The 14,579-nt window shown below is 41.5% G+C and overlaps 1 protein-coding gene across 2 annotated transcripts in view; it reads left to right on the forward strand.

Moving 5' to 3' along the window:
- The window catches only part of zcchc7 (zinc finger, CCHC domain containing 7), a 52,397-nt gene extending 39,795 nt beyond the window's left edge, over positions 1–12,602 (forward strand). For both annotated transcript variants that reach the window (XM_023269184.3, XM_023269185.3), the window contains exons 8-10: positions 8,791–8,886; positions 9,444–9,561; positions 11,018–12,602. In XM_023269184.3, coding sequence (XP_023124952.2) covers positions 8,791–8,886; positions 9,444–9,561; positions 11,018–11,640 — 837 coding nt within the window. In that variant the 3' untranslated portion in view covers positions 11,641–12,602. The remainder of the gene's footprint in view (positions 1–8,790; positions 8,887–9,443; positions 9,562–11,017) is intronic.
- Positions 12,603–14,579: the final 1,977 nt, after the last annotated feature.

Below are 14,579 nucleotides of genomic sequence, written 5' to 3' on the forward strand. Positions count from 1 at the left end.
AGATTTTTCACAGTTAAGGGGGAACAAGAACCTTCAACAAGAACTTTCGTGGCCAACAACACAGTAAAAGATGAAGAAAGTGAAAGAAATTGGCTGATGCTTGAGAACATAGAGGAGGAGAGGACTGATGAGAAGGAAGATGGGGAGGAAGGAGCAGGAGAACATGATGAAGGATGAATGGATGGGTGGAGAGCCGTCATGAAAGGCCAGAGTGCAGGTTTAGTGACCTGCTGTCTGTATACTGGCTGCATTAATGCATGTAAAGATCATGCATAAATGCGTGCATGCAAGCAGGCAACACAGATACACGTCACAGTGACTTTTTTTTCCCCCCCTGCTGTCTATCGGACCCTGCTGTGCTGGCTTAAAGACCAGAGCACCACCCTCTGGCTGCTGTGAGAAATGAAGCCTTACTTCTTTAAAACGGAGATTTGAAGTGGGAATTTTCTTCCTTTTAATCTCTGACACTCTGAATGTGAGTTAAATGCAACTTTGCCTGTGCCTATTTGGTGTGGTTTTTTTTTTTTTTGACTGCAGTGTATCAGAGCGAGACGGGGCCACGTGACATTAGGTTTAACATGACTCACCTACATAGCAGAAATGTATGAACAAGACACAGAGAGGAAGGCAGAGACAGCTGGAGAGGGTGGGAGAGAGAGAGGTGTGTTGTGGTAGAAGCTGCTGGGGGGGATGAGTGTATTAAACAGGCTGAAAGAGACAGAGAGAGCAAGCAGGGAGTGAATCTGAGCTCACAGCAGCTGATTGGTACAGGTATATCGCTGTGTGAGCATTGATTGGCCTCTCTTTAGATAGTAGTGGTGACACCTGTACGTCGGTGTTTATTGATCGGTGCCTCTGCCTGTGGTGGTGTGTGTATATTGAGCGGATTTTCTCCTGTGTGTGTATTGATCTTTTCCTCAGGGACAGGTGTGTGTGTGTGTGTGTGTGTGTGTGTGTGCGCGCGTGTGTGGGTGTGTGGGTGTGTGTGTGTGGGTGTCTCGAGGTGCCCGTGAAAAAACGCTCGGTGACCTTCTTGCTCGACTTGGAAATGAAGCCGTTTTAACTTTCCTCTTTCCCACCTGACTGCCTTCCTGTTCCCTTTCATTTAGCATGTTGTACCTTTTTATACGTTTTTGTCCCACCGTCTTTTTTCAGAGGGTATTCTCAATTCACACATGCCTTTGTTAGCCCAAGGTTAAGACATTATGCTCCTTAAATCCTCTTATTTTCCTTTGAATTTCCAGGGAAAAATGTCCTGTTAACTTAGGAGACTATTTCAGGTTGTCTACGTCAAATTAAAGCACATTGTGCAAAATTAAAATATTTAGCTTCTTTGATTCAGGAGTGCTTGGTTCATTTCCTTTGTGTGTTTTTGGATAAACTGAATAAATTGTTGCAAAAATTACCTTTAGACCTTCAGATGGTCATGCAGTCAGTATATTGGAACACTTAAAAAAAAGCAGCGTTTGGATAAAGTAATTTGTAAAACTGATCCTATTCAGATAATTAAATGGAAATACAGGTCTCAAACAACGCATTTACTTACTTGATGTTCAACAGATTTTTTTAATTTACTATTTTTATTGCTGCGGGACATGTAACAGATATATTCTTTTTATTTTTATTAGCATTTGTTCCTTTCTAGTCAATGCAAAATGAATGCAGTTACATGTTCAGCATTTAACAGTGTCACCGATTTACGGTCAGTCATGTAAATATTTTACCCCTCTGAGGATAAAGACACTAACTGTAGCAGTCATTCAGGTTTGTGTTCACAGACAAATTACTTTAATATTTGTTACTTTAAAGAAGTATCACAGTGTCTTCCTTCAGTATTACGTGTGATTATAAATTCTTGATGTTATTTTACAGTGAATGGATATCACCACATACATAAATATAGTATATTTAATTTTCATAGGATTAAAATGATGTGTGCATTCACAGATTGAGTGTCTATTTAGTGTTCCTGGTTCATTGTTTGCTCCGTTGGCTTGTAACGCTTCTATGTGATTCGCAGCTACATCAAATTAACAATAGTAAAGTCCCAGTTCTCTGCGTACAACTGGCAACTTTATATTCAAATAAACAGGATATTATTGCATTAAGCTAAATTTTCAAATGTTTATCATCTTTATTCCAACTGTTTTAAAGACTAATTAATAACTGATTGTTTCTTCTACTTCAGCCAGTCTCACTGATCAGCTGCTGTGTGGAGATAGAGCGCCATTCAGTGGTCCAACAGGGAACAGCACTCTGATCCCTCAACATGGGGAAGGGGGTAGTACAATTTTTTAAGGTGTTCTTTTGAAAAAAGCATCAGGGTGACAGAGAGAAGAATTTGTGCTTTTGAATTTAATGCTGTTTGTGCAAGTGTCACAATTACATGTACAGCATGTTCAACATCCTCTGCCAAAGCCAAAGACATCCAAAACACCACGAGAAGCACATGGAAAGACATAGCACATTTATTCTAAAAAAAAAAATATTGTTAATAGTCTAATTAAAGCAGTGTAAGCTGACTAACCTTGAACAGAAAAGCAGTCTTGCATGAATAAAAACTAAATCCCATTTCAACTCATATAGACTACTAGTAATAAGCCATTAAGTCTTCTGTTCTTTCTGTTGAACTTTACATCGCAGGTTTAAGTCTTGACCTTTATTCCTCTTCATGTTCTGTCCTTCCTTCTGTTTGGCTGACCTCTTTTTTTCCATTCCTCTTACAAGAATGTGCTCAATTCTAACAGTGCCCTGTAAAAACCCTTTAAATCCACATCTATTCAGTGAGCTGATTTTGCTGTCTCATCATTATACAGTACAGACCGTCCGGCCTTCTCAACCCCGCTATGTCAAAAGGCTCCCATCTCTTTATTCTCCCTCACACGAAAGAAGGGGAAGGTACATTTGTGAAAGGAAATGTCTTTTGTAAGCCTAGTTTTATTAGCAGCTGGTGGTCATTAGGGGAATGTAAGTAAAGTCATAGCTTGCAGAGTTCATGGAGTTGTGTATGGCAATTAATGGTACTTTAGTTAATTTTTTTACTGTGCCACATGGGAGAATATGGCTTGCAATATGACAAAAATATACAATCAGACTCATATTGTGGAATCTCACAGTTTTTATAATGAGATTCTGAAAGTTTGGGTCAATTATGAGTAAAATGTGTCAAGATTTGCTGGTAGCTGCTTCGATTAATATTTTTCTCTGCTATATATAATTTTAATCTGAATATTTTTGAGTTCGAAGTTGCAGGTCAGACAGAACTAGCAGTTTGAAGACAACGCCCTAGACTCTACCAAATTGTGTTGTACAGTTTCACATTTGACAGACCAAACAAGGAAATAATTAATTGATCATGAAAATTGTTTGTTACAGCTTTAACGACTCAATGTAAAAAGTTAAGATATGTATCAGTAATAAACTCAAAAAGACAGAAGATTTAATAAAGTACAAAGAAATGTCATAAAAACAAACCTGACAGACAGTTTGCTGTCCTTACTCGGAACAATATGGACGCTGCACTCAGGACTTCATTGTTTATTCTTTTAGTAGCAGTGTGTTCATACACAACCCTGGATGTAGATGCAGAACCATAGGAATGTACACACAAATGCACATGCTCACACACTCAGTCATACACAGGTGCAGTGTTATCAGAGGTCTTGCAGGCTCTGCAGGTCATTGTGACTTTCCGCTTAGCTGGATGCCGTCGATTTTGTTGTGTGTGTGTTTTGTGTGTAGGTGTGGGATTGGCTGGCCGAGATGTAAAATCAGGGTTTAACATCCTGACTAGAGCATAAGAGACTCGGTCCATCTGTATATAGTATGTCTAAATCCCTGTCTCTCTTGTCCATATGTGCTGTCTCTGTGTAATTGGTGGGAATGAGGTGGGTCGCATACTTCTGTACCCTCAGCCTCACACTGACCACAACAGAGAACAGCCTCTGAACTCGGCAGTGAGCGCTCAGAATAGAAATCTTACATCTTAGACTCAGGTTTGAATAGATTAGCTTGTATCCTCTGTTCCGCCTTCCACGGTGTGACCAGATTACCGCCAGTTGCTGCCCCAAAGGGGGGGTTCTCTCCAGAGGTGGCAACCCACCGCCGTTCACTCCCCTGAATCACATTATCGTTACATTCCAGGAGCATTTTTGTCCCTCTCTTAAAAAAAATCAGGACTCCTACTGATTGTCTTCAGACTGATTGACTGACTGACGGGAGGAGATAGGAAGAGCCTCTGGGAATTACGCTGTGCGCGAGTCCTTGCTGGGCGCCGGGTTAGGGCTTCGGTCTGAGTCTTTGTGAACTGGCAGACACAAAGGGGGCAGGAATCACATCTGGTTATTTGGAGGATCCCCCTCTCCTCCTCCTCCTCCTCCTCCTCTTCCTCCTCCTCCTTGTGCTCCGTAGCCTCCCTAACTACACACCTCCACCTAAAACAGTCTCCGAAGAAAGGCCGGTCCTGCGTTCATGAGCGAGAGTAAACATTATTATTAAATTCCTAATACGCAGCTCATATACCACGAGGACAAGAAGATTAATGGTCAGGTGTGGAGTTCATTTATTGTATTCTGTGTGAGAATACGTTCACCTTATAGCCATTTCATCCCGCTAATTCACAACAGTCTAATTAATCCTCCCTGTTAACCTAATATGTACATACTGGCATGTTGCGCACACACACACACACACACACACACACACACACCACACGGGTCTGTTTGTTTTGGTATGAGCCCAGTAGTGTTGTGTTGTGTTGCGAGGCTGTTCTCTATGATAAAGCGTGCAGAGTTGGTCCCCTGTGGGTCCGGTAACATATGCAAACCTCTCCCCATTGCTGCAATAACATATGCAAAACAGTGCTGCTGGCCCCGGCCCCCATGCTCCCACCACCCGTTACTGTTCGGATCCCACCCCCTCTCCTCTCACACACACACACACACACACACACACACACACACACACACACACACACACACACACACACACACACACACACACACAAGCCTGTTTGCTCCTCGGATTTTGTTTGATAACTGTGTGTGTGTGTGTGTGTGTGTGCAGGGTGTGTGCCCGTGTGTGTTCCTTCAGATTGTAGTCTGTAACAGTCTGAGCTTTGTGTTGGCCGAAGGATTATCACAGCTTTGCCACCAGCAGCTAAGGCAAGGAGCAGAGGAGAGCGGGGCTTAGAGAGACACGGTGTATGTGTTGGGACGACTGTGGGAAAAACACATTTGTGTGACGGGGAGAGAGAGAGCGCTCATGTGTCTGTGTGTGCATGCATGAGAGGCCACGGATGGCTGCTTGTCTGTGTCCACACAGTGAAGCCCGTAGGACCTTCTCAAACACCCTCCTACACACAAACACACGCACCCTCAGCCAAAGCATCAGTCCTCTGCACGGCTTCAGTCTTCTTTTTGTCAGACCGGTAATGTGTGCGTGAGGAGCTCCAGAAGTCCCTCATGTTGTATCGGCAGGATCTTTCCTGCTGTGTCTGCAGCGAGAAGACTGATAGTTAGTCAGACAGATGTTGGATTTTTTTGTTTTTAAATGCAGCCTCACTCTGTTTTCATCCCTGAAAGTGTTAAGCAAGTTTAAGAGAGTGCCCAGATAACTGAACTGGTGGAGCGGGCGACCCATAAAAGGGGCTTTAGTCTCTGATGCAGTTGCCTGGGTTCGATTCCAGCTCACACCCTTTGATGCCGGTTTTCCTGCAGGTCTTCTCCCCTGCTTTCCCGTCTGCCTCTCAACTTAACCTGTCAAATAAAGCCCAAAAAAGCAAGTTTAAGAGACAGTTTTCGGGCCCATTTTGAGAAAGGTGTACAAATGTCACATGTATTATTTTGTATAGTGATTATGGCCTTCCCCAAGCACAGTGGTTGAAGTGGAGGTCTTTATGACAAAAGTAAAATCATCCCAAACACTAATTCATAAGTCACTGGTTTCTGGACAAGGGATTGGGACCCCCACAAGGAGTTCCAAGATAACTCTGAGGGGTTCCAAGGTGATTAACAGGAGCCAGATAAACACACATAATACAGGATGATGTCTTTATGCTTTACTGTACTTTGTGCCTTCATTGTGTAGTGCATTACTGATTCATTTTAACTGTTCTGCCCTCTTAAAGATACAACGCAGAAAAAAATCATGCTTTGGTTGAATTGTTTCAAGGAGTCACAAAGTACCAGTAACTACTTATAAATGTGACAGTGAGTCATGATGTTTGGAATATGTAGTGCACTCTTTTTTCCAACTTAATCAGAAATTGATTATGGTGGATAGCTTTGAAGACGTGACTTTTCCTAAATGTGTATCATTTTTAATCCAGCTGGAAAATTGGAATCATTTATTTTGAAACGGTGTTCATATGACCTAGCAGAGCCATGCACCACCACCATGAACGAGCCTGAACTGAACACACACCAACTGGCCCAAAACATAAACTTGCTTGTGTGTTGTGGTTTGTTGTTATAATCGTGGACCAAGACACGTTAAGGGAAAGTTTCTCGAGACTGCAGTACTTTGTTGGACCTTGGATGTAATTTGTCTCCAAGGTTTTGTGGTGTTCAGTTCTTTGCTGTATTTTCCCAGTAAAATAGCCACATAGCTGGTAAATTCTTTGAGGAGGCAGATGTTTTCTGCTGTACTGAAGAAATGCATTCAGTTAGCCATGTTTTATTAGCTTGAAAAAAGTTTTAATTTACCCAGAATTCATTGCAAAATAGTTCTATGTACGGTAATGAAAAGTTTGATAACTTTGTGCGGGGTCACTTAGAAATGTCCGTATTTTCGAAAGAAAAGCGGTGTTTTTCAGTGAAGACAACATTAAATTAATCAGAAACACAGTCTAGACATTGTTAATGTGGGAAATGACTATTCTAGCTGGAAACGGCAGATTTTTAATGGAATATCTACATAGTGGTACAGAGGAACATTTCCAGCAACCATCACTCCTGTGTTCTAATGCTACATTGTGTTAGCTAATGGTGTTGAAAAGCTAATTGATGATTAGAAAACCCTTGTGCAATTATGTTAGCACATGAATAAAAGTGAATTTTCATGGAAAGCATGAAATTGCCTAGGTGACTCTAAACTTTTGAACGGTAGTGTACATTCACGTCTAGCTAAAGCCTACTAGTTAGGTCTAAGCCAAGTTAAAGTCTGTTTTCATGAAATCATCCCTTGAATTTGTCGAACTAGTTCACTTTCCATTTTGATCACAGGATTTTAGATCTGTTTTTAACAGACACACAACTTCAAAAATCAATTTGCCACAGAGTAAGTACTAAACCTGCGATTTCCATGTCCACAATGATGTGTATTTTACTGATGCAGAAGTGGCTGAACAAATTCCTGTGTCATATTCACTTACACACAGACTCTCCATGACTCCTCTCCAAACCCCTGAGAAAGAATGAGGACAACAGCAAACTGATATGATCTCTGAAGGCTTCATACTGTTTAGATGTCCATGATACTCAGTGTGAGATGAGAACAGAGGGTGACAGAGGGATGAAGGTTCATCCATTTAATTAGTCTTGTATGAGGCAGACAACTCCTCACATGCAGATGCACGCTCACGCCAGGTTTGCACACTATCACAGGTTGATGGGAGAATAGGAGGGGATTTCATTTCTTCTCCCCCCTCTCTCGTGCTTTCATTCATTCTGTCTATGTGCTGGATCAGAGTATGTGGAGATAACACAAGCCCAAGGTCAGGGAGGGAGAGACAGAGGGAGACCTACAGCCAATTTACATTGAAGATGAATGGGAAGAGGGGCAGGAAGGGTGGAGGTCGGGGGGCTTGAGACGGGGACTGTGATCTCCTTAGGGTGCGCATGTGTGTTTGTGTGTTAATGTGTGTGTGTGTGTGTGCGTGCCTGCAAGAGGTCTGTGATCTCCTGGCCTTTGTGATGGAGATGGGCCCGGCAGGCCTGACCCGATAATGACGCGACGCTCTAATAGCATTCATCCTTTCTGCCGCAAAACTACTCAAGCGGAAAAGAGAGAGAGAGAGAGGGAGAGAGAGAGTGAGGGGGGAGAAAACAAGTGTGAGGGGTAGATGTGGGTTTGCATGGGTGTGTACGGAGGAGAGGGGGAAGCTGGAGGGAGAGGAGGTTAGCGAAGCTATGTTTAAGAAATGACGTGGGGCACAAATCATTTGTAATCTTGGAATCGGGTTGAGAGAGGAAGGAGGGGTCTTCTTAGATGAATGTGAAGGTGTGTGAAGTTTTGTGTGTGCGTGTGTTTTAGAGAATGGAATTTGTGTGTGTGTGTGTGTGTGTGTGTGTGTGTGTGTGTGTGTGTGTGTGTGTGTGTGTGTGTGTGTGTGTGTGTGTGTGTGTGTGTGTGTGTGTGTGTGTGTAACATTAGCAGTAAATGCACTCTGCCTGTGTCTCCTCTCCCTCTCTTTATCAGTGTATATTTGCTGTGGGCGCTGGAGCATGGAAGGCTTTCAGAACACTGGCCCATGGGGGACGGGACCCTCTGTCCAACACACACACACACACATACAGTTACTTATCATACAGGGTCATTACAGGCCTCTAACTATACCTCGGTAATCACTGGTTTATATCTGCACCCATATTCACTGTACAATACACGGCAGTCCGCATCAATGGAGAGCATGGGAATGATGGCAGAGGAGAGGGAGAATGGGAGACAATTGGAAGGTTAAACCACCACTTCATTGTGTCCATCATGTTTTGTGCGAAAAAAAGAAATCTGCTTTTGAATTTGTATTAAGCATAATGGTTTTCAGTAGCAAACGCTTCTCTCTGTGCTCAGACTAAGACCGGTCCTCCTGTGAAGCGGCAAGCAGAGGACAGTGGTCGATCGCCTGCCTTCTGCTACAACTGCTCCAAGAAAGGACACTTTGGCCATGTGAGTGCCTCTGTCTGTCTCGACTGATTACGATTTTGCTATTTTCTGTCATATGTGTCCGTATTTACCAATTTAAATGTTCCTTTCTGGCCTGTAAAGCCAAGAAAGTCCAGAGTCGCAGCTCTGATGTGAGCAGCTACTGGTAAAAGTATCGATAGTTTAAGTCCCATACAAGTGATAAAGAAGAACTCTAAAGATACTAGTAGAGTACATGACAAATCACTGTTGAATTTGGATTTTCCTTGGGATTAATAAAATATCCATCCATCCATCCATCCATCCATCCATCCATCCATCCATCCATCCATCCATCCATCCATCCATCTGTCTAATTAAGTTGGTTCTCTGGCTCATATTTCTACAAGTTGTCCTGTTTTCATTTTTTAATTTTTTTTCCCGATTTTTCAGGTTTACTCGTTAGATTTGATTTCTCAAGTAGTAGTAGCAGTAGTTTGTTAAAATATTAAGATTTTCTTTCATGCTTTTGTGTGTTTCTGTCCACATTTTTAATATCACTGTTATTTTGTGATTTTTGTTTGTGTGTGTGTTTTTCCCAGGAATGTACACAGCGGAGGATGTTCAATGGAACTTATCCCAGCATCCCGTTCATAAACCATTATGACACTGGGGAGGACATTAATCGAAGGCAACACAGGATAAAGCTGAGGGTCAAAGGTAAGTCACCTACAGAAAAGCACAAACATCTGTTCCTCAGTAGTTGTTCGTAGCCTTCCTAGCACTCTGTGTATTAGTTTGGGCATCGTGGTTCGCTGTGTACAAAGATGGAACACTTTGACTCGTGGGCCATAACTCCTGCAGTTAGAATGAATGTACACTAAGCAAATAACTAATCCTGTGGATGGGTGCTTTGTCATCCTGGAAGATGCTGCGTAGATCTAAATGCAGAGACTTACTGAAAAACTAGTCAGTTAATAAGCGACTGAAACTCCTGGCATCTGTTCCCTAACAGTCAACTTTATTTCAAAGCCACTTGTGTTTTTTCCTCTTGCCATTTTGATACAAAATCATTGTCAGCTGGTTCTGACCAGCAATGTTCTACATATCACAGAGCATAACTGGATGCTTGACTGTACCTTATAGTGCACCTGTGTTGAAGCAACTACGTTTGCTGTTTTTTTTAAGTAATTTATTCAGTATCTTTCCTTTGTCGGGTAATTGCATGTGTGTAATCAATGAAGTAATCCACAGGATAAAGCAAAAGGATAATTGTCAGGTTTGTTCAAAATAGCAGAGTTTGGGAACTTCGAGCAAAGGCTTGAAGGAGTAACTTGACATTTTCAAAATTATGCTAATTCACTTTCTTGCCAAAAGTTAGATGAGAAGATCGATAACACTCCATACAGTTAGCCAAATGTGAAGATGGAGTTAGCTTAGCTTAGCATAGGTGGACTGTATTCAATTAAGAAAATCTTGGTCAGTTTAAATCATACCTATTCTTCAACCAATCAATTGGTTGTTGAAGAAAAACACACTATTTCTAGACTAAGGCATCCACAGTGCCACATTTTAATGACGTTCTCTTATACAACATCTTTAACAAGGAGTCAGTTTATTTGGAGGTGACTCCCTATCACATCGGATGAGTTTAGAGTTTTGATAACAGACGGGTGTTCACAGTCAGTCTGTTCCTCCCACTGGCAAAGATGACTGATTAATTGTGGAAGATTGTTGATGTAACACTTTTTTTGTTTTGAAATTAATACCAGTGATTGTCCAGCTACTGAAAATTTAACTGGAAGAGTGCAATCGACCAGTAAAACTGGAGGCTATAACTGTAGATATTAAAGTGTAATTGACCCAATTTAATTCTTAACCAGAAAGATAAAATAAGCATATTCCCTAATATGTCAAACTAGTGCAATAAATTTGTAACCATAACTGATATAGTGAGCCATTTACTGTTTCACTGTACTGGCCATGTGTGCTTACATTTGCATCGGTTAATCTTTGAGACAAACATATGCTACTAGCAGGATCAACCAGGTTAGCTCATGATGTTACCTGCCTTGAGTAAAATATCAGTGCAGTTTTTGTCTAACCTGACTTTGATGGTCATTGGGCTAATGCATAAAAGAGGAAGCTCAAATAAATCTGTTTCTCTTTCTCCTAGAACTGAAGAAAAATGGCTATATACCTGGCCTTTCAGAGACCATTCTCACACCAGGACCACCAAAGAAAAAACTGAAAATCAACCATCACAAAAACAGCCACCTACCCAATCATAAACCTCACCAAACCCCAAACAACCACAAACCCAACCCCAGCCATATCTTTTTTAAAGACAACAGCGACTTTAGTGCTGCAAGACCCAAAACAAATAAGTACAAACAGGAAAGCATAGGCAGTGCGAAACCATGGAAACCTAAGAGACCCGTTCCCACCTCGAGGGACCCACTTCCACCAAGTAAGCTAGTTTTTGATGAAGCGGATGACTTTCCCAGAGGGGGAGGCACAGGAGAGAGCATGCAGAAGAAGAAGAAGAAAAGGAGGATGAATAAAATGAAGCAGGTTCCTTTCGGATTACCAGGGGGACACAGAGACAGCAGACCAGATTATCTGTGCAGGACTGTAAAAGGGGCGACGCCGGGGCCACAGTCAAAGCAACAGAAAGCAAAGAAGAATCCAAAGAGGAGAGATCGAAACCTCAGGAAGGCTGACAAACAGTTTGGTGCAGAGATGTATCCAACGGATGAGAATCTGTTCAGCATCAAACAAAGGAAACGCAGGAGATAGCATCAGGTTCTGTGACGTGTAAACCTTTCAGACCAACAGTTATGACATGTAGGGATGCGTCAGACATTTTGTTGACTCAGGTCTCACTGAAACAGAGCTGCAGTCGTCATCCATGGCATTAGGAACCTTTATTGGTCCTTGTTCACAGAAATCATTTTGACATGTCAGTAGGAAGAGCACAGGTGTAAAAAGTGAAATTAATCATATAAATTCCATTAAACTGCTCAGTTCTGGTGGTGTTCATGATGCCTCAATGTCACACTTGAAATGAGCAGAGCTACAGCATTTGTGCTTTTTCTCTTATGACGATGTTCAAGCTGCTTGTTTCAGTTGTTTGGGAATTACAATTGTCCTCCACTTCAAACCGCAGACATCACTGTTAATATGCTTGGAAATAGACAGCTTAATATAGCAACACTCAGCTCACTTACAGTTTGTTCCACAGGCATATTCACAGCTCTGGATGTTCTCAGTGAACCAGGATGACTAGAAGAGGAGCTGCAAGGTATTCACCTACAATGTTTACAGTAATTCCTTCAGAAGTAACTATTTTCTTTTATTACTTTCACCGTAGGTTCTTCTGAGTGCAAACATTTAATTAAGAACAGACTAGTCTTTAACACACAGTAAGATCGTTTCCTAGTGCCTCTACTCTGAACACGGATTCATATTTGTTGCTGCTGTTAGAATTAAAAGATGGTGAATGTCTTTTAAACACTGTTGGAAATAAGTTTCTGTCATTTTGAAGTGAAGTAATTTTAATTTACCTAAATGTACGATCACACTGTAAATGCATCTATTGCATACATTTGATGCAGATCTGCAAGTCATCATGTTACCAGTTCTGGATGACAGGTGGTTGTGACAGTATCAGCTTTCACCATCATTTATTTAAATTCAGTTGTACATGATCTCATTTGTTATGGTTCTAACAAAATTAAACCCTCAAACATCATGTGAAATAGTGTAAAACAGTGTCTTTTAAACATGCCTAATGGTTCCCCAAGGACTTGAACAAGCTTTTGGGTTGCACCAAAATTCCTCAATGCGGGAAAAATGCGGGTAATGTGATGGACTATATCCCTGTCGATTGTGATAGTTTTTGTAAAGTGTTCTGAAAATGATCATCGCAAAGCACAAAGACTGGAGGATACTGTCACTTTATCCAAATTTAGCTTCAGCCAGCAGCGACAGATACATGGCAAGATTGGGAGGCCACAAACTGCAGACTTGAGGAGCAGGTTAGAACCTCTGATAAATGAGTGTGGATGTGAAATGACCCAGAAAAAGCCACAAATTCAGAGGAAGAGGACATGACTTGCTGACCGAGTTATGATTTGAACCTGCAATAATAACAGCAGGAGACCCCACCATCAAAAATAATAGTAAAAATAATTAAGACCTACTGCTGAAGTAAAGGACATCACTGGAAAAGTCTTCAAGTTACTACATGAAAACAGAATGTTACTCAGGTGTTGAAATTGGATGTTTCAAATACAAATTGCTTTCCAAAACCTGCAGCTCTAAACAAGTTAACTTCATTGAAATTTAATCTCTTGGAGACAAAAGCATCTTTTCAAAGCTGATGGCCTTCCTCTGAGGCGCCGTGGAATTAAAACGGTCACAGATAATGTTCCGTATTGTCTTCAGCATCCACCGTTCTCCCCCACAGACAGTGACGACACATCCTGTGACTAAGTCCAGGCAGCGTTCACTGAAGCAGGAAGACAAACCATCTCTGGTTGATAAAGCACATGAGGGTAATTTCCCCTGTCTCTCTCTGTCTCATCTGCTCTGTTGAGCTTCACGGGGCTGCAGTGGACACGCTAATCAATGCTGGAATCAAACTCACGCCACATCCGCTTCCACTCCTCTCCTTTCCATCATTTCCCTCCAGTGTTAATCATCCAACGCTCCTCTTCATCCAGCTCCATCCTTCCTACCAGCTCTGAGGCCTGCTCCATGAAGCTACTTTACCAAATAATCCAGGCTTATTTCAGTTAGTCTGACTTACTTTTAGTTTATTTTGGTTCCATAGAAGATGTTTAACATAGTTCAAGCTCAGTTATTCTGTCAAGCTAAACTGGCAAACTAACTTGGTCGGATTCTACCACTGATGCTCTGGCATGCTTCCATATCATTTGACTTTACTTCCCCAAATCATTCCAAAAATTTAATTTAGCAGAAAATCAACTTAAGAATGGCACACGTGCAATTATCTTGACAGCTTTAACCTGTATCAAATTAGCCTCTTTGCGTGAACTTGAACTGACTCTCATAGAACCGCTTTACCCCAGACTGATCTGTCTTATTCGAGTCAGGGGTTGGATTTTAATTCCCACTTTTGTCGTTTCTTAGTGCACTTAATAAAACAGCTTGACAGCAGTACAACAGTTCTTAGTGAGACATCCATCCATTGTCTATACACCATGTAATTGTCTCTAGGGTAATGGGGGGTTGGAGTCTATCCCAGCTGACTTAGGGTGAAGGTAGGGGAGACCCTGGACAGGTTAGACAGTCTATCACAGAGCTACATGTAGAGACAGACAAACATCACATTCACACCTACAGACAATTTTAGAATTATCAGTTAACCTCAGCATGTTTTTGGACTGTGGGAAGACAATAAATATGTACATAAATAACTATGGGAGTGGGGTACTATGTGACTGATGGTCGAGATGGAGAAGGGGTAGGAGGAAATGAGCTTATGCTTCCTCCTACTTCTTTTTTGGATATGTTGTGTTTTATTTTTGTTTTGTTGTCGTTTTGAATATTTTGATTTGTTTTTGTGGCTTTTTTTCCTCACGTCCAAAATGAAAGCATTCATTGATTCATTCATTCAGATTTAATTTGGTCATCAGAAGGGTGAGACAAGAGAAAATGGCATTTTGGTCGGAACTCCAACTTATGTGGTATTTTTAAAAAATATTTTCAAA

This window comes from Amphiprion ocellaris, chromosome 4 (assembly GCF_022539595.1).
Source record: "Amphiprion ocellaris isolate individual 3 ecotype Okinawa chromosome 4, ASM2253959v1, whole genome shotgun sequence".
NCBI lineage: Eukaryota > Metazoa > Chordata > Actinopteri > Pomacentridae > Amphiprion > Amphiprion ocellaris.